Below are 17,898 nucleotides of genomic sequence, written 5' to 3' on the forward strand. Positions count from 1 at the left end.
CCAGCAGGGAGGCAGAAGCAGGCAGATCTCTGTGAGTTCAAGGCCAGCCTGGTCTACGTAGTGAGTTCCAGGACAGCTGGGGCTACAAGGAAACCCTGTCTCTAAAAATAATAAAATATTTAAAAAATAAAATAAAATAAAAATAAAAATTAGAGTAGCCAAGCGTGGTGGCATATGCTTGTCATCCTACCACTGGGAGGCAGATGCAAGTGGATATCTGTGAAATGTAGGCCAGCCTGGGTGACGGCGAGACCTTCTCAAAAAAAACAAAAAAGGAGGGCTGGAGAACTGGCTCAGCAGTTAAGGGTACTGGCTGCTTTTTATTCTGGTCTTTTTTGAGACAGGGTCTCCCTGTAGTCCCGGCTGATCTGGAACTCGCTTTGTAGACCAGGCTGGCCTATTAACTCAAGAGACCCGCCTGCCTCTGCCTCCCAAGTGCTGGGACTAAAGGCAATGCTCCACCACGTCTGGCTCGTACTGGCTGTTCTTACAGAGGACCCAGGTTCAGTTCCCAGCACCTACCCCAGATGGTGGCTAACAACCACCCGTAACTCCAGGTTAACAGGACGCCCTCTTCTGGCCTCTGCAGGCATTACATGACACAAGTGCATGGAAAATCCAGAAAAACCAAGTGCGCACGCTCTCTCTCTCTCTCACACACTCACACTCACACAGTGTCTCTGCATAAAGGATGAAGGTGAGCCCTGATCAGTGCAGACACCTTGGCCATGCCCCTTCCTGGCAGCTAACAAGGGTGACAGATTTGAGCAGGGACAGAAGGATCTGAAAAGAGGAGAGTTGCCCAGGCCCAGTGAAACCATCTCTAATAACTTAGTTTATTTTGGGGGCAACCCCTTGAAGTCAGCTGGTGCCCTGGGTTCCATGTGGTCTCAGTGTGAGGTCAGACACCCCAGACCTGGTACCCTGGTCCCTGTAAAGATGGAGCCTGGTTCTGCCCTAGGACCTGTCAGACACCTCAAGTCCAGCTGGTCCCCAATGCCTGGAAGTTTCCACAGCACTGTCCAGCACGAGGCTGGGAGCACATAAAATATAAGACCACAGCCCTAGCAGCAGCTGGGGAGGGGGGCACTGTGCGTCAGCACCTATCAGGAGAGGCTGAGGGTGGGAAGTAAGTGCAGCCCAGCCTGCTGGGTTCCCTATGTCCTGTGAGTCTCTCAGAGTGGAGACAGGAGGCCAGATGGTCAGAATGAGGGGGGAGGGTACAGACATGCTGCCAGGCAGGATTTGGGGTGAGGCAGGTGCTGAGGACAGAGTCCAGTGCAATGAGAGCAGCAGGTTCGGGCACTGGGCCCAGCTGTGTCCTGGGTGCTGTAGGCAAAGTCCTCAGATGGTATGTACAAGGTACAAGGCACAGCCCTGGTACCTAGGACCCAGGTGATACTGAGGCCTATCAGGTAGTCAGGTGACGGACAGAGTCCAGACCCAAGCCAGTGTGCTGAGTCTGGGTTGGGATTGAGTCCAGGTCACATTCAGGGTACACTGGCACTGTCCCAGGTGCTACTGGGTGGTGTCTCAAGATGGGTTAAGTACCGTCCTATGTGGTGCTGAGTGCTATTCCAGGTGGCACTAGGTGGTTTCCTAGGTGGTGCTGGGAGCTGCCCTGGGTGACTCTTGTGCCCTCAGCTGGTGGTTTAGGGTGGTGGCCGCAGGCGCTCCAGCCCATCAGCGTACTGGAAGGCTGACCCGTTCTCGTACTCATACATGTCCAGAGCTACCTCGCAGCTCTCCCGTACCACACACTCTGGGTCGTTGATGAACTGGCGCAGCGCATCCAGGCAGGCTGGCTGGGCGATGGCACCCAGGGCCTCAGCACACTCGTGTCTCACCATGGGGCTCTCGGAGCTCCGGGCCAGTGTGGCCACCAACTCGGACACGGTGGCCTCATGCTGCAGCTGGCCCAGCACATAGCCCACCTCATGGCGGAAGAGTGCGCTGCCACAGCGCAGGCCTGCAGGATATGGTGGACAGTGCTGGATTCAGAAGGGCGTAAGGGGTCCCCAACTTGGGGGCACAACACCATCCCCAAGGTCAGTGACACCCGGGGATGTTGACACCTGCAAAGAGGGTGGGAGGGCCCTGAGAAGTGCCTGGGTCCCCCAGGGATTCACATCTGCCCCCAGCCTGTGGAAGGGGCTCCAACCAGGTCCACAAGCCCAGGGACCGTCCTCACCTTCGGCCAGCGCTAAGGCTGCTGCCTCACTGCCCACATTGCGCAGGGCAAACATGGCCCTGTACCGATCGAACAGCGGCCGGTCCTCATCCAGCAGTGCCTCCCGAAGTCGCCCTACATCACACTCTTCTGCGGGGGGCGCCGGGTCCACCGACAGGTAGGGTCCGGTCTCCGCCTCTCCGGGATGTTGCTGCAACCACTGCAGCCGCCCCACAGCCAACTGGCATGTCTCAGCCACCTGCAAAGGGAGGGGCAGAGGTGGCCATGGTGTGAACAGATGCTGTGGACACAGGTGGGTGGACATGTTGGGCCGTCCCTACTCTCCTGGGCTCAGAAAGCCCACAGGGAACGGCTTTAGGTTGGAAACAGACAAAGGGGTTGGATGTGATCAGGTACCCAAGGGACAGACGAGGAACCAGGGAGGGCCCAGAGATTTGGGGAGGGAGAGTGGGACCTGTCTGTGCAAAGGCCCCGAGGACCTAGAGAAAGGAATGAGGGTGCCTGAGAAACGGGCTGGGTGGTGGGGACACACCCCGGCATGTGCGACATGAGTCAAAGTAGGACCAAATACGGAACAGGCCGGGCGTGGTGGCACAGCCTGTAATCCCAGCACTGGGGAGGCAGAAGCAGGCGGATCTCTGTGAGTTCAAGCCAGCCTGGTCTACAGAGTGATTTCCAGGCCAGCTGGGGCTATGTGAGACCCTGTCTCAAAAAAGACCAAAAAAGCACAGTCTTCTATACAATGGAGTACTACTGAGCCCTGAAGAGAAGCAAGGCTCGGACACACACCACAGCATAGAGGAATCTCAAGGACAGCATTCAGTGAAAAATCCAGACACAAAGGGCCATACAGGGTAGGCCTCCATGACAGGAAATGCCCAGAACAAGGGAATCCATAGACAGAAAGTGGCTGTGTGGGTGCCAGGGAGGGCACAGGGTGATGGCTAATGCTCACCACTACAGAGACCCAGTGAGCTGGGGGAGATCATCGTGTGGGGCAGTCCTCTTCACCCTCACCCCACCCCCTCCATTCCTAGAGCGCCCATGGCAACCAGATATGGTTTCTAAGTCTGGTCCAGGTAGAGCTGGAAGGAAGGCAGGAAGGACCAGTTGGGGTCTCCTCACCTCAACCACAGGGTCAGTGCAATGCTGCTTCAGGAGTTCTAGAACTTCCAAGTTCCCGATGGCCCCCAGGGCTTCCCCTGAGGAGAGAGGCTGGCTAGTAGGACCGTGCTGGCCAAGGGACTGCCCGGCCTGGGCTAGCACCGCCCCTAGCCACATCTGATTGGTACAGCTGTGAACACAGGCTCCCGACTGGCCCAATTGGAACCCATAGCATACAACTTGGCTAATCCTCCAAGATTCCCACCCAGCCCAAGGCAAGGTGGGAGCCCTCAGTCATAGGCCTACAACCTTCCATGCCTCCCATCTTCCCCAGGGTCAAAGCCCATGTCCTCCCTGCTGCCCACAGGACCTGTTGGTCCCAGACAGGTAGGTGAGGTGGGCAGAATAGGATGCCGGGCTCACCAGCTTCATGGCGCACCATGGGCTCTTGGCTGCTGTCCTGCAGTACATTCACTAGCACTGGGATGGCACGGGAGTCCCGCATCTGGCCCAGGCAGTATGCCAACTCATGTTTCAACAGGGCAGAGCTGTCCTCGAAGCCACGGCTGATCCAGGCAATGCAGTCCGGGCCCCCGAGTCCCCGCAGTGTGAACAGCGCCCGGAAACGGGTCTGCAGGGGCTGCTTGGGGTCCACTAGGACCCTACCAATAGCTTCCACCTCCTGCTCTGTCACCATGGCAACCGCCTCCCCACTGGGTGGTCCACGGGGCTGGGTTCTCTGCAACCAGAACATAGGTAAGAAAAAGAGGGTGAAGCTGGATACTGTGTCCCCCACCTGCCACGGGTGGCTACTGGGGAGGCTGAGGCTGGAGGCTTGCAGGTTCTAGGCCGGGGTGCTTTCTAAAACCTCCTCACCCATCCTTAAAAAGCAAGAGTCTGGGGCTGGAGAGATGGCTCAGCAATTAAGAACACTGGTTGCTCTTGCAGAAGACCCAGGTTCAAATCCCAGCGCCCATATGGCAGCTAACAACTGTCTGTAACTCCAGTCCCAGCAGAACCCACAACCTCTTCTGACCTCCAAGGGCATTGCACGACACAAGTGCACTTACCTGCATGCAGGCAATACACGCATACACATAAAATAAAAAGAAATTTAAAAAATTTTAAAAAAAAGGAATTATTTTTATTTTATGTGTGTGTGTGTGTATTGCCTGCATGTAGGTAAGTGCACCCATGTCGTGCAATGCCCTTGGAGGTCAGAAGAGGTCAGAAGAGGCTGTGGGATCCCCTGGGACTGGAGTTGTGAGCTGCCATGTGGGTGCTGGGATACGAACCTGGGTCTTCTGCAAGAGCAGTCAGTACTCTTAACCACTAAGCCCTCTCTCCAGGATATGTGTGTGTGTGTGTGTGTGTGTGTGTGTGTGTGTGTGTGTTCTGTGAGTTCAAGGCCAGCCTGGTCTACAAAGTGAGTTCCAGGTCAGCTGGGGCTATAGGGAGACCCTGTCTCAAAAAGGACCGCCCCCCAAAAAAAGACAGTGTTTCACTATGTAGCCCCAGCTGGCCTCCATCTCACACAGATGCCTCTGCCTCCCAAGTGCTGAGATTAAAGGCGTGAGTCCCCAAACCTGGCCCAGCTTTGTTATTTGAGACAGGAACTCCCTCTGTAGCCTAAGCTAGCCTGGAACTGACCAGGGACAACATGTGTGGTCCTGAGTGGGCTAGAACCTTCCTGAGGAGGTTCCACAGGGAGGCTCCACATGGCCTGGGAACCAGAAGTCCTCAGTCCCTTTGCTGTTGCTCTGGGTCAGTGGGGAAGTGGGTCAAGTGGGTCTCATTACTATTTAATGACTGCCACCTCCCACACACCTGTTCAGGAGCCCTTCCATTTTCAAGGGGTGACTGGCCTTTGATGGGCATTGCAACTGACATCACATCTCCCTCATCAGACCCAATAAATGGCCTGCAGCCTGTCACAACTTGTTTGTCCTGTTTGTGGCACATCCTCCAGGTTCCCTGGAGGCCAGCCTCAGCTGTAAGATCATGTGCCTAGCACACACCCTGGACCTGGGTTCGATTCCCAGCACCCACATGGCAGCTGACAACTGTCTGTAACTCCAGTTTTTGGGGATCCAATGCCCTCTTCTGACCTCTGCGGGCATTGCACGACCTAGGTGCACTTAAATACATGCAGGCAATACTCTTACACATAAAATTTAAAAAAAATGTATATATACACACACATACACACACACACACATCTATACGTATGTATATAAAATAAGGCTGGCACAGTGGGAAGAGTGCTCGCCTAGCATGCAGGAAGCCGGGTTCATCCCCAGAATCACATGAACTGGGTGTGGTGGCCCACTGCTGACATTCCAGCACTAGTGAGGGGGAGGCAGGAGGATCAGGGGTTTGGAGTCATCCTTGGCTACACAGGAAGCCTCTGAAACAAATAAACAATTAAACAAGCAAGTATACATCAAAAGACTGGAAACTAGGGGCTCACTGGTTAAGAGTACTGGCTGCTCTTGCAGAGGACCCAGGATGAGTTCCCAGCACCCACATGGTGGCTAACAGCTGCTCATAACTCCAGTTCCAGCGGAATCCGACGCCCTCTTCTGACCTCCACGGGCATTGCACAACACGGGTGCACTTACATGCATGCAGGCAATACACTCATACACATAAAATAAAAATAAATACAAAAATATTTTTAAAGGACTGTAAACTAGACACCCATTTCCCCAAACATGGGCGCTTCAAATGTGACTCCTCCATGAGTCTCAAGATCCCCGAAAACTGGCTCCCAAGCCCATGCACCCCAAACTCCAGATCCTCTTCCCTGAGTCCCCCCAGTAGCAGACCTACGCAAGCGGGTGAACGATGGGCCCCGGGGGGCCAGACCCGCATTCACTGGCTTCCCAGATTCTCCACCAAAAGGAGGCAAACTCTTGAAAACCGCCTGTGGAACCCGATGTCCCGGGCGCGGGGCCAGTCCGGACCACTCGACACGGCCCGCGGGCGGCCAGTCCCTACGACCGGAAGCGCCCCCGCGGAAGCCCTACCGCACCCCGTGCACCACCCAGGAGTCTCCGCACCGTGCTGTCTGCCGCGGAGAAACCTCCCTGAGCTCCCGGATGTCGGCGCGGACCGCGTTAACAACAGCACAGGAAACCGGAAACGACTCAGCAGCCACCACGCCGCCGGGCGCAGCGCTCACTGGGCGCAGCCATCCTGGCTCTCGCGGGACCTAGCCGGGTGATACCAACGCCGCCGCGCGGGGGGATAGCGTCACAGGACCGCGCGGTAGAGGTCCCAGTCAGCAGCAGTGACAACTGGAACCAAAACAACGGAGTCGTCCTGCGGACTGTCCTCGGAGAACTGGAGAAGCAGCTTCCGCTTTCTACGGAAGAATCTTCTTTTCGGCTTCCCCCCGTGTAGAATAAAATGGTTTATTACGACTCAATGGTCACGTGCAGACCGCTAGCAAGCGACATGCGCAGCGTCTGGTGGTGGGCGGGCTATGGCTCAAGGGAAGTGGGCTTCTGCTTTAAGACCCCTACACACTCCTACCCGCGAGCGCCCAAAAAAACCTGGGGGAAACCTGTGAGGAACAATAGATCAAATACTAGTGGGGGTGGAGGCGATGGCTATGCGAGTGAAGGCTCTTGGTGCCAAACCTGAGGACAGTTGTTTGATCCCGAGGGTCCCACATACTGGAAGGAGAGAATTGACTATCGCAAGTTGTCCTCTGCCCTCCACTCATTTTCTTTAAATTTTTACAAAAACTATTGAGAATTTCATACATGCATATAAGGTGTTTTGATCAACTACATGCCCACTCCCCCTCCTCCAACATTGCCCCCTCTGAAGAGGTCTTCCACTCATTTTTTTATGGACCGGTTTTTGGGAGTTTCGACCCATACACGAACACAAAATAAATTTTAAAGTATTTTTTAGACTGTTGCACGACACGGTACACTTACATGTGTGCAAACAAAGCATGCGTACACATAACAATAGAGGCTGAGAGTTGGCTCGGCGGGTAAGAGCACTGACAGCTGGAGTTCATGTTTATGAGAAGCTTCTGGAGGGTGACCTGCTGTGACTACAACAGGGCGGGTGCCAGGTGTGGTGGCCACAGAAGAAGGACAGGCCCAGGGTGCGGGAAGCAGATGGGGCGGGGGTGGGGGTGGGGGTGTCAGACTGCGTTTGGCTGGAGGCCCAGACAGTCCTGGGAGGAACTGATAGGTAAAGCTGCACAGGCCTCAGCAGCTTGACTTCCCTTCTGCAGCTGCCTCACCCCAAGTCCATGGGTGGCCAGGAGGTTCTTGTCCATGTGGCCCTAGGGCCATCTTCTTGTGGAAGCTTCCACAGCCTTCTTCCTGGTTTCAGCTTTGTTGCTCAGCTAATACCCCTTGGCTTGTGGCCCCATCACTCCGACCTATCAGCACATGAAAGTTTTGTTGATTGTTTTCTCCCTATAGGGCCAGCTGGGGCCTGGAATGCCCTATGTAGCTGGGGATGACCGTGAAATCCTGATCCTCCTGCCTCCACCTTCCAAGCAATGGGATGACAAAAGTGTGCCACATCGTCAAGGTATCCCCATTTTATAGCTGTGTCAGAGCCCTGTTCCTTTTCATTGGTGTGTGATGTTCCACTGTGTAAGTGGACTTTGCTCCCTTCCCTAGAGTGTGTGTGAAAGAAGTGGGTGTCAACATATGTGTAGGAGTTTCTGTGTCCACATAGGTGTTTACTTCTCTTGGGCAGATCCACAAGGTTGTTATTGCTGTATCATATGACTATTCTGTGTTTACATTATTGAAGAACTGCCAGGCACTGTGCCCTTTCAAAATCTGCCCAGCAGTACAGAACGTTGGGTGAATGGTTCCTATTTCCTCACACCCCTGCCCAAGCATGCTTTCTTCCATTCTCCCTAGGTCTCATTTGTTTTCTTTGAAGCAAAATCACACTAGTATGTCACTGAGTTGCATAAGGTTTTTGTTTGGTTCCTTTTTTTGTCTTTTTGAAACAGTCTCCTTGTAACCCAGGCTGGCCTAGAACTCACAGAGATCCACCTGCCTCTGCCTCCACAGTGCTGGGGTTAAAGGCCTGTGCCAACATACTAGGCTGTGTCTCTGATATTTTTATTGCATTTCCATAAACAATTCCAGAGCTGTGCATATACCCCAGGTCATTTGCAGATCCTTCAACAACCAACTATACAGACCCTTTGCCTCTTTTTTCCCCATTGAGCTAAACCCCAGCTCACTCTTTGCTTATAAATATGTTTTTAGCCGGGCATGGTGGCACATGCCTTTAGTCCCAGCACTTGGGAGGCAGCTGGCCTGGAACTGGCTATTAAGCCCAGGTTGGCCTCGATCTCTCAGATATCTGTCTGCCTCTGCCTCTGGGGTGCTGGGATTGAAGGTGTGTGCCATCAACCCCAGCTGTTACATATATTTTTGGGCCAACGCCTTCATGTGGCATATTCCCAGCTGTAATCTTTAGGGAATTCTGGGAGTACTCTACTGAGTAGATCAGTACAATCAACACACAATCAACGTTTTCCTGAAGTTGAGGGGTGTCTCATGCCTGTTATTCTAGCAATGGAAAAACTGATGCTGGAGAATTGCTTCCAGCTCCAGGTCAGCCTGGACTAAACAGATCCTGTCTCAAAAAAAAAAAAAAATAATGAATAAATGAATTGAATGAATAAATGATAGTGTCAGTGCATGGGCACCATCTGGGGTTGTTACATGTGGTGACTGCAGATAAGTAAATGTTTTTTGAATGAATGAATGAGCCCCAGGGTGGCCGTGTCCCTGACTCAGCTCTACGCAGTCATGCATCCCAGATCCAGCAACAATCATCATACAGGAGCCACGCCCTCCTCAGAGCCGGGTCATTAGTTATTTTCCCCATTCCACCCTCTTTGCTTGCTCAAACCTTCCTTAGGTCTACTACCGACCGCGGTTGCCCCAGGCAACGCGTGCCGCCTGGCTTCCTGTATTGATTTGAATCCTGAAGGACGTCCCATCCTCCCGAGCTGCTCCGCGCCAGGTCGTGCAGGCGCACTTACGCTGAGTGGGAGCGAGCACCGCCCAGAGTAGGCGTGGCGCAGGCGAAGTGAGGGGCATGTCCAAGAGCGCCCGCCGCGAAGGGGGTGGGCCCCCGCACTATGTGGGCGTGTCCTGGAGGCGTGTCCTCTGGGTGCGGTACTGGGCGGGACGGTGGGAGGGGCGTAGCTTCCTGACGTAGGAATGTGGCGCCACTGGCGGTTGGTGCGTGCGCTGTGTGGGGCGTGTTATGGGCTTGAATGGGGCGTGGCTTCTGTGTCCCGGGCCGGGGCGGTGTTGGGGGCGTGTTCAGAGGTGTGGTTGTACCGGCTGGGCGTGCCTTGCGCTGGGGGCGGGGCTTGCACTGGCCTGGGGGCGGGGCCTGGGCGCGGGGCCGGGCGCGGACGCGCGCGCGGCCTGCGGGGCGGACGGAGGAGCCGGGCGCCGCCATATTAGCGACCGCGGAGACCGGGGGATTGCCGTGAGCGGCGGCGGCGGAGCCCGACCGAGCGGTGTGGTCTCGGGGTGGGCGCGGCGCCTTCCTGGGACCGGCGGGAACCGGCGGGCACCGGCGGGCGACGGGAGCGAGGCAGGTGAGGACGCCTGCGACGCGGGGACCCGCCCCCCGGTGGACCCCATCCTTCCCCCAGGACAGCGACAGGCTGAGTTTGAACCCCGCATCCCAGAGACACCCCGACACCCGTCCTGTCCATCACAGGCTTGATTTTACCCAGAAGCCCGCTGGGAACTGTGCACCCCCAAATCCAGGGCATTGCCCTCCATCTGCTTCCCCAAAGTGCATTCTTCCCCGATTCCCAAGTCAGGTCTGTGTCAACCAGAACCGACCCTCCTGCACCTGGCGACCTCGCCCTGACCTCACTAGTCCATCACCTGGTCAGAACCCCGCTGAGAGCCATGCACTCCCAACTTCTGGACGTTCCTCCCCAAGCTGCTCCCCCAAGCCCCCAGAACTGCAAACTCACCCACATCATCCTAGCCCTAACCTATCTGCATTCGGGGACCTCACCCTACCCGTCACTGCTTGCTGTCCTCTATAGAACCCCTCTCTTAGACATGTACCCCCAAATCCCGAGAATCCTTCCTCGTGCTGCTCCCTCAAAATCCCAGTACTACAAACCCAAGGCCCCTGCACCCCATTGACTTCCAAATCACAGTCCCTCTACTTCAGACCCTCCTCACATACAAGCTGCACCCTCAGATCTGAGTCACCCCCATAAAATGCAATCAGAAACCAGGAAACCCGGAAACGATGATCCTCAGATTGCTGGGATCTTCTCTGTGTGGGAGTCACCTTTGGATGCTGCGGTCACAGAGTAGGGTGGCCATTGTCCGCCCTGTCCTCCTGGTTCTGACAGGTACATTGACTGGCCCATCCAGCATCCAGGTGTTTCCCATCTCAGGGGAGACCCAGCCTGAACCCCCAAGTGTGTTTTGTGTGTTCCCAAACTTGTGGATCTGAAACTCCACTCTCCACAAGTGCAAGCCCAGGCTCCTCCTGACCTCCATAGATCCCAGGACTCAAAGCTGCCCTCTCTGTGGAATGCTCTAGAATCAACCTGTCTCCAGACTCTCCAGACACACCCTTGTATAGATGCCTCACTGAACCTGTTTTGCTTTTTCTCCTCATTTCACACCCAAAATTCATCCCCTCCTGAAGGATGCCTTAGTGGGAAGCGGGTCCTTGTACCCTGGTCCTCCCAAGAGAGGGAGGGCTGACTTCATTTCTCCTTCTGAGGACCACCCCCGCCCCTGTTTCCTGCTGTTTGAATGAAGATGATTCCCCAGCAAAAAAATTCACCTAGCCCTGGGGATCCATTGGGCTTGGAAAGGAAGGGTGTTTGGTGGCTCCGTCTCTCGTGGGGCTGTGTTGGCAGGTGTTGTGAATTGATGGGGTCCCCTCGGGCTTCACTGTACTTGAGGAACGCATCCCAGGATTTCTGTGGGTTACTGGCTGCTGGCTAGGGTGTGAGTTGGGTCGTGTTTGGCAATAAGAGACTTTGTGATTCCTCAGAATAGTGGATCAGGAGCTGAGCCTGCCCTGCAGAAGTTGTGTCGTGTGGTGCTGGGGATGGAGCCCAGGGCCTTTGCATAGGCTAGACAATAGCTCATAATACATTTAGGCCCCCAGCCTCTCACTGGGGGATTCTAGGCTGTCACTCTACCCCTGAGCCAAGTCCCTAGACCCTCACTGGGGATTCTAGGCTCACTCTGCCTCAGAGCCATGCCCTCTTTCTCTCTCTCTTTTTTTTTTTTTTTTTTTTTTTTTTTTTTTTTTTGTCTTTTTTTGAAATGGGGTCTCCTTGTAGCCCCAGCTGTCCTGGAACTCATTATGTAGCCCAGGCTGGCCTTGAACTCACAAAGATCTGCCTGCCTCTGCCTCCCAAGTGCTGGGATTAAAGGTGTGCGCCACCACGCCGGACCAGCCCTGTCTTCTTAAAAAAAAAAAATTTTTTTTTTTTTTTTTGGACTAGGAATGATGACACAGGCCTTTAACCCTATCACTCAGGAGGCAGAGGCAGAGGCAGGTGGATCTCTGTGAGATTGAGGCCAGCCTGGGCAACATAGCAAGTTCCAGATCACCTGGGGCTATAGGGAGACTCTGTCTCAAAAAAAAGTTTGTTTCTGGTGCATGTGGTATAAACACGTGTGCAGGTGAGTGCACACAGGCAGAGGACTATGTCCCTTGTTCCACTCTCACCTTAATCCCTTGAATAGGGTTTCTCACTGAACCTGGAGCTGGGCTGGTGGTAGGCCAGTTCTAGCCATCCTCCTATCTTAGTCCCCCACTACTTGGGGGTTATGGGCACGTGCGTAGCTGTGTCTGGGCTTTTCCACGGGGGCTGGGGATTCAAACTTGCGTCCTCACCCTTGCACAGCAAGTACTCTGACCAGCTTAGTCATCTCCACAGCCCTTTTTTTTTCAATTTTTTTTTTTTTTTTGGTCTTTATGTGTACACATGTATTGCCTGCATATAGGTAAGTGCACCCATGTCATGCAGTGCCCATGGAGGTCAGAAGAGGCTGTTGGATCCCCTGGAACTGGAGTTAGAGGCCATGTGGGTGCTAGGATTCAAACCTGGGTCTTCTGCAAGAACAACCAGTGTTCTTAACCGCTGAGCCATTTTTCCAGCCCCTCCACTGCCCTTGTTTTTTATTGAGCCAGGATCTTAGTAAGTTGCCCAGGCTGGCCTTAAAGTCACTGTGTAACCTAGGCTGGCCTGGGATTGTCAGTCCTCCTCCTCCCTCAGCCTGCACAGCAGCCAGAATCCCAGGGGGCTTTGTAAGGATGCAGGCTGTCCCTCCTCAGGCTGCAGCTCTGCAGGACCAGGGACATCCCAGTGTATGAGGCACTCTGCTGTCACTGTTTCCAAACACAAACCTCAGAAGCACCCTGGCTGGGGACAGGAGCAAACATACACAGGCGGGACCCCAACATCACCGTGCCAGGTGTGATGTACACAGCTGTCATCCCAGCACTCAGGAGGCTGAGACAGGAGGATCTTGAGTTCGAGGTCAACCTGGGCTACTGTGAGATTGTCTCAGAAGGGAGGGAGGGAAAGAGGCTGGTAGGTCCTCAAAGGTGGGACTTGATGGTCCCTCTGCTTTGAGGCTGGACAGTCATCCCTGGTTCCCCTGCTGGGGGCTGGTGGGACTAGCACTCCATCCTTACCGGGGCCCAGTGGCCTCCACCTGTCCCTGACCTGGCCACATGTCACCTGTCCTGCACAACTGCCCAGGGCCTGCTTTGGGGAGCTGTGAGCACAGAGCCCCACAACCACAGGTCCAGGGTGCCACACCCTGTCTCAGAGCCCTACTTGGCTTCCGAACTTGCTTTGTGGTTCAGCCATTGGGTGTGACCAGTCCTCCCCCTTCATTGAGCACCTTAATGGGGGGGGGCTTTTAAAAATTATTTTTTAGCCAGATGTGGTGGTGTAACTTTAGTCCCAGAACTTGGGAGGCAGAGGTAGGCAGATTTCTGTGAGATCAAGGCCAGCCTAGTCTCCATAGAGAGTGCCAGGCCAGCTGGGCCTATAAGGAGACCCTGTCTCAAAAAGACCAAAAAAAATTTTTTTTATTTTTTTGTTATATGTGTATGTCTGTATGCCACATGCATGCAATGCCTGCAGAGGCCAGAAAATGATGTCAGATCCTCTTGAACTGGAGTTAATGGATGGTAGTTAGCTGCGATGTGGGTGCTGGGAACTGACCCTGGGTCCTCTGCAAGAGCAGCCAGTGCTCTTAACCTCTGAGCCATCTATTTAATATCATAATTTTTTCTTTAGTTATTTTTTAAAAATATTTTATTTATATTTTTATTTTATGTGTATGCATGTATTGCCTGCATGTAGTTAAGTGCATCCATATCATGCAAAGCCTGCAGAGGACAGAAGAGGCTGTCGGATCCCCTGGAACTGGAGTTACGGATCGTTGTTAGCTGCCATGTGGGTGCTGGGATTCAAACCTGGGTCTTCTGCAAGAACAACCAGTGTTCTTAACAGCTGAGCCATCTCTCCAGCCCCTCTTTAGTTATTTTTTTGAGACAGGGTCTCCTTGTAGTCCCAACTGGTCTGGAACTCGCTATGTAGCCCAGGGTGGCCTTGGTCTCACAGAGATCCGCCTGCCTCTGCTGTGTGCCACCACACCTGGCTTCAGTCTCATGATTCTTTCCATTTATTTGGTTTTTTACTTGTGTGTGAGTACACAGTTGGAGATCCGAGGACAGCTTACAGGAGGTGGTTTTCTCCTCCCACGACATAGGTTCTGGGACTCAAACTCAGGTCCTCAGGCTTGGTGACCAGCCCCTTTTCCCACTGGCCTCTCCCTGACCTTCTTCCCTTCCCTTTCCTTCCTTCCTGCCCTCTTCTGAGGTGCTGCGGATGGACCCAGGCCTTGTCATGCAGTGTGTGCTGAAAGCCCCCTGCTCATCTGTCACCATGATCACTCTCCCAGGGTGGATTTGTCCCTGGCACTTCTGTGTTTTGACCACCATGAGGTGTTCCCCTCCAAGCAGGGTAGCTGCTCCTGGGAAAGGGGTGGGTAGTATGTGGAGGCTGGAGGCTGAATTTACTAGGAGGCAGGGGACCCAGGGACAGGTTGCCACTTGGCTCGGTAGCCCTAGAGACCACCCTTCACCTCAAGATTGCTGGGGACAGGTGACACTGAATGATGTCTGGGGACAGATCCTTGTGAGCAGAAAGCTGCAGGTGCGGAGTGGTTGGAGGCTGGGAGCACCGCTCAACACCCTACAGAGCCCTGCGTAATCCCCAGATAGACCTGGCCCCTGGGCTCCACGTGGGACCACAGTGGCCAACAGGGCAGCCCTCTTGGTACCTGGTACTGCCTGGGTCCCTGTTTTCTCTGTGAGGACCCAGGCCTTCAGGCGCAGGTCTCCACAATGCAGTCCCTCTCTGTGGTGCTGCAATATTGTCACCACTGGACATAGAGCCCTGTAGGGACAGCTCTGCAGGGTGGTGACCACTGTCTAGAAGCTGGCTACTCGCACAGGGTGAGCCTGGAACCTGCAGAGTGGGTTGATGGATGCATGGATGGGCAGATGGATTGGTGGATGAGTGAATGGGTAGAAAAAAATGGGAGGATGGGTGGATGGATGCATGGGTGGATGGATGGATGGGTGGATGGATGATGGGTAGATGGGTGGATGGATGGGTGGATAGATGGATGATGGGTGGATAGATGATGGATGGGTGGATGGATGGATGATGGGTGGATGGATGGATGATGGATAGATGGATGGGTGGATGGATGGATGGGTGGGTGGGTAGATGGATGGATGGGTGAATGGATGGATGGATGGATGGGTGGGTGGATGGATGGATGGATGGATAGATGGATGATGGGTGGATGGATGGATGATGGATAGATGGATGGGGGGATGGATGGATGGGTGGGTGGGTAGATGGATGGATGGGTGAATGGATGGATGGATGGATGGGTGGGTGGATGGATGGATGGATGGATAGATGGATGATGGGTGGATGGATGGATGATGGATAGATGGATGGGGGGATGGATGGATGGGTGGGTGGGTAGATGGATGGATGGGTGAATGGATGGATGGATGGATGGGTGGGTGGATGGATGGATGGATGGATAGATGGATGATGGGTGGATGGATGGATGATGGATAGATGGATGGGGGGATGGATGGATGGGTGGGTGGGTAGATGGATGGATGGGTGAATGGATGGATGGATGGATGGGTGGGTGGATGGATGGATGGATGGATAGATGGATGATGGGTGGATGGATGGATGATGGATGGGTGGATGGATGTTGGATGGGTGGATGGATGGATGGATGCTGGATAGATGGATGGAGGGGAGGGGTGGATGGATGGATGGGTGGATGGATGATGGATGGATGGGTGAATGGATGGATGAGTGGAGGGATGGGTAAATTGATGAATGGATGGATGGATTGATATGCGGGTGGATGGATTAATAAGTGCATGAGTGTATGAGTGGACGGATGGATGATGGATGGATGGATGGATGGATGGGGGAAGGGATGGGTGAATTGATGAATCGACAGATGGATTGATATGTGGGTGGATGGATAAATGAATGGATAAGTGTATGAGTGGATGGATGGGTGGGTGGATGGATGGATGGATGATGGAGGGATGAGTGGAAGGATGGGTGAATTGATGAATGGATGGATGGATTGATATGTTGGTGAATGGATGGATGAATGGATGAGTGTATGGGTAGATAGATGGGATGATGAATGATGGATCAATGGGTGGATGGGTATGTCCACCATCACACTGGGTATTTCTTGTCCTTGTGGGGGGCACCAGGCTTGGTGGAGGTGACTCACTCACAGAGTGACTCCAGGCACCAGAGCAGCTGCAGCATCCTAGGATTCCTAGCTGGCAGGAGAGGTCAGGCTGCAGCCACTGTCCCCTGGCTCTGTGTCTGGGATGTTGGGGGCCAGGGCAAGGCCCTGGTTCCCATCCAGAGTTGGCCTCCCTATGTGATGGGTCCCTTGTGTGTTGAGGCCAGACCCTTAGTGTTCCTTCCCCAGCAAGCTTAAGCATTCCATCCCTTCTCTCTTGAGGGAGGTGATAGGTGGCCAGCTGGGGACCTGTCGTGTTCCTGTCACCATCAGTTATGATTAGAACCTTCTTTGGGTCCAGTTCATACCATTCTGAGACCCTTTGCCCTGTCCCCAGCTCCACAGAAGAGCCTGAAGTCCCAATGGTGAAGCTGCCCTGGACTCCTACACACCTGCTAGAACGTTCCAGTGTTTTGCTGTGTGGGAGTGAGGGGCTGCCAAGGTGGTCTGAGTTCATTTCCAGCTCTGCCCCCTAACCCTTCAGAGCCTCTGGCCAGGACTGTGGATTAGGGCAGCGCAGGGATGCTGGATGACCCTGCTCTCTGAGGGTGTATCCAAGTCTCCCAGAGAAGCGTATGGGATCACAGTGACACTAATAGATGTTTGTCTCACAAGGACTTGGGGTACAAGTGAGAGAGTAAAGCAGGATCCCCCAGATCCTGGGATTCAGCAAGTTGGTCATACCCTGTGTGGGGCCTGTGTCATCAGGACTCCCTACCCTTGGCCCCAGAGGGTATCTGATGAACATGTGAGCTCTGTGACAGAACAGCTGGTCTCCGGTTGAATGCGGGCCCTGGGCTCCTAGACCCTGTCCCCAAACAAGTGGTCATTGCAGACCTTAGCCCAGTAGCCCAGCTGAATGCAGGGTCCATGCATTGCTGTCCCCTGAGGTACCCACACTGTAGAGCCTCCCGGGCCTCCTGTCCCCGTGTGTGTCCTCAGGGTAGGTGACATGTTCCAGCTCAGCTCTACCTACCTGGTTGCCCACTGCCCAGGCCACTGTCCCTAACCCTGTCCTGCGATAAGATCATCAGCCTTCAGGGGCATCTCAGGTTGAGGCTGAGGCATGAGGTAGGCGACGCTCTCTGCCGCCTTCCCGCTACGCCTTGCTACGGGGACGGCTGCTGTGGCTCTCCTGTTGTCAGGACTCTCCTGACCCTGGGGACACTGGGTGACATCTGGGGACAGGTGTGGCTGTCAAGACTCAGAGCTTCTGGTCTGGAATGGGTAGAGGCCAGGGATGCCACTCAGCACCCACAGAAAGTGACCAGGGGTCCCTTTCTCAGTCAGATGGCCACGTGCAGTGTGCAGTGGGTCCCCAGGCTCTGTTACTGGATGTACCTCTCCTTGTGTTCTTGACATGCTCAAGCTGTGGGGACCAGTTTTTCAAGATCTGCGGCCCCTGCACAGCACAACCGGCTGGAGCTCCTGCCCCTGGGGGACTTCCTTGTGGCAGGAGCCCAAGGGCCATGTCTGCCCAGTGTCCAGCTAGAGGACCGGTGTGCAGATGGACACCTGTGACATCATCCATGTAGAGGATGGTGTAGGGTGACAGGAGTGTTTGAGGTGGCAGCATGCCTTTCTGCCCCCCCCCCAAGCTTGCATCAGCCTCACCATTAGCCTTGTGGCATCACATGGCCCTGTGGATGCCACACTGTACTGGCTGGGGTGTTCAGGGGCGAGGGAGAGGGCGTGTCACCA

General features: G+C 54.4%; 2 protein-coding genes across 7 annotated transcripts in view; one reads left to right on the top strand and one right to left on the bottom strand.

The window, feature by feature from the left end:
- Positions 1-812: 812 nt before the first annotated feature.
- Dohh (deoxyhypusine hydroxylase) lies at positions 813-6,694 on the bottom strand. 3 transcript variants are annotated; one of them, XM_008837030.3, is made up of 5 exons: positions 6,358-6,694; positions 3,719-4,034; positions 3,317-3,393; positions 2,192-2,429; positions 813-1,969 (listed from the first exon to the last, which is right to left on the bottom strand). In XM_008837030.3, the coding sequence occupies exons 2-5, from the start codon at positions 3,990-3,992 to the stop codon at positions 1,653-1,655; spliced, it is 906 nt and encodes a 301-aa protein (XP_008835252.1). In that variant the 5' UTR covers positions 3,993-4,034; positions 6,358-6,694; the 3' UTR covers positions 813-1,652. The 3 variants fall into 3 exon arrangements, with proteins under 3 accessions (XP_008835252.1, XP_008835250.1, XP_008835251.1); XM_008837028.3 differs by lacking the exon at positions 6,358-6,694 and adding an exon at positions 6,128-6,351; XM_008837029.3 differs by lacking the exon at positions 6,358-6,694 and adding an exon at positions 6,124-6,351.
- Positions 6,695-9,691: 2,997 nt separating this feature from the next.
- Positions 9,692-17,898, top strand: part of Fzr1 (fizzy and cell division cycle 20 related 1) — a 15,427-nt gene continuing 7,220 nt past the window's right edge. For 2 of the 4 annotated variants that reach the window (XM_029565360.1, XM_029565361.1), the window contains exon 1: positions 9,692-9,911. The gene's annotated coding sequence lies outside the window, so the exon portion shown is untranslated. The remainder of the gene's footprint in view (positions 9,912-17,898) is intronic. The other 2 variants (XM_029565362.1, XM_008837031.2) reach the window with 2 other exon arrangements.

The sequence above is a fragment of the Nannospalax galili genome, unplaced genomic scaffold (assembly GCF_000622305.1).
Source record: "Nannospalax galili isolate Female #2095 unplaced genomic scaffold, S.galili_v1.0 scaffold77, whole genome shotgun sequence".
Taxonomy (NCBI): Eukaryota; Metazoa; Chordata; class Mammalia; order Rodentia; family Spalacidae; genus Nannospalax; species Nannospalax galili.